At 62.0% G+C, this 1,463-nt stretch overlaps 1 protein-coding gene across 2 annotated transcripts in view; it reads right to left on the reverse strand.

Annotated features, from left to right (window-relative positions):
• Positions 1-1,463, reverse strand: part of MCF2L (MCF.2 cell line derived transforming sequence-like) — a 256,715-nt gene that overhangs the window by 39,726 nt on the left and 215,526 nt on the right. For both annotated transcript variants that reach the window (XM_011979440.1, XM_011979441.1), the window contains one exon: positions 1,006-1,130. In XM_011979440.1, coding sequence (XP_011834830.1) covers positions 1,006-1,130 — 125 coding nt within the window. The remainder of the gene's footprint in view (positions 1-1,005; positions 1,131-1,463) is intronic.

The following is a 1,463-nucleotide window of genomic DNA, read 5'->3' on the forward strand; positions in this document are numbered from 1 at the left end:
AGCTGTGCACCACCCAGTCAGCCCCACGCCCACCCTGCCAGGCGTGTGCACGGATCAGCTTCACTTTACAGATGAGGAAACTGAGTCTTTGGGAAGCTGACAAGGTGTCCGACACCAGCCAGGGCAAGGCCGACCCTCATGGGCTGTGCTCCAACCTCCGCCTTGTGGACCACAGCACCCCATCTACGAGGAGCCCCTCAAGGATGCACCCTTCAGTCCCCGGGGCGTCTGGCGTGTCCCTGGCACAGAAGGCAGCTCAGGGTGTGGGCCACGCTGCATGGGAGTCAACGGCAGCTGAGAGTCAAAAGGACCAGCTCGGTCTAGGCCTGGTGCGCCCCGCACGGCCCTGCCGGACAAGCCGCTGTCCAGCTGTGTGGGCCCTGCTCCTCAGCTGGGAGGCGAGGCTGATAGCACCCACCAGTGAGGATGGGACAGGGGAGGCTTGGGGAGTCTTGGACGGGATGGGTGAGGCTCGGGGAGCTCTGGGGGGTTGTGGGGGGGGCTCAGGGAGTTCTGGACATCCTAGAGCACCATGCCAACCACACAAATGCCCTACCCTGTGCTGCTATAAAGCTGGAAGCCCAAGGGAGGAATATGAGAATCACACTTTTACAATGAAAGTAAGAAACACTAGCTGCAGCGAGGAGAACCCCAAGCTTTCTCCCTGTCCGTGGAAGCCCCGCTCGGAACGCAGCAGCCCCACATCTAAGGCCTCTGCTTCCCCTAACGTCTCCTTCATGCCTGCAAAAGGGCGTTTGCTCTAGGAAATTGTCCCTAGAACAGCGGCTTTCTGTGGGGTTCAGGAGAAACGCATTTCAGCAGGAGGAGCCAGGTCCACACAGAGGCCTGGAGGCTGGCTGCTGTGCTGGCCCCGGCCAGGAGTGGGGCTGCCTGCTGCGTGGCTTGCCATTTCCGTGGCCTCTTTCTTTCAGAGAGGCTGTGTGCCTGAGAGGATCCTTCCCTGGACTCGGACAGCACAAGGGCAGGAAGGCGGCCGGGCCTCACCTCTGCACGGTGGCCTGGTTGTCGAGCTGGTCCTGGTTCACGCCGGGCTCTGAGCCCTCAGCCTGCAGCTCCCTGAGGCTCTCCAGAACGCTGTGCCCCTCTTTCAGTGCCAGCCTCAAATCCTCCTGTGGAGAGAACGCAGCCTTGCACCCCGGCCCCATCCAGGCGCTCAGTGCAGGCCAGTGGTGAGGCCTTGTGGGGCCTTGCTCTTGAGGTGGCGGGGACTGAGGAGGGGGTCAACCCCTGACTCCCGAGTCTTTCCAGTCTCTTCTGTGGGGTCGTGCGGGCAGGGCAGGCTGATGTGGGGGACTCCCTCACTCCTGTGTGCCCCGGGGCAGAATTGCCGTTACAGGTCACTCAGGGCAACAGGTTATGGTGAGAGTCACTGGAGACCCAGAGACACCAGGCAACCAGGAGACCAGGAGACCAAGAGACCCAGAGACCAGGAGACCAGGAGA

This window comes from Mandrillus leucophaeus, unplaced genomic scaffold, assembly GCF_000951045.1.
Source record: "Mandrillus leucophaeus isolate KB7577 unplaced genomic scaffold, Mleu.le_1.0 Scaffold201, whole genome shotgun sequence".
NCBI lineage: Eukaryota > Metazoa > Chordata > Mammalia > Primates > Cercopithecidae > Mandrillus > Mandrillus leucophaeus.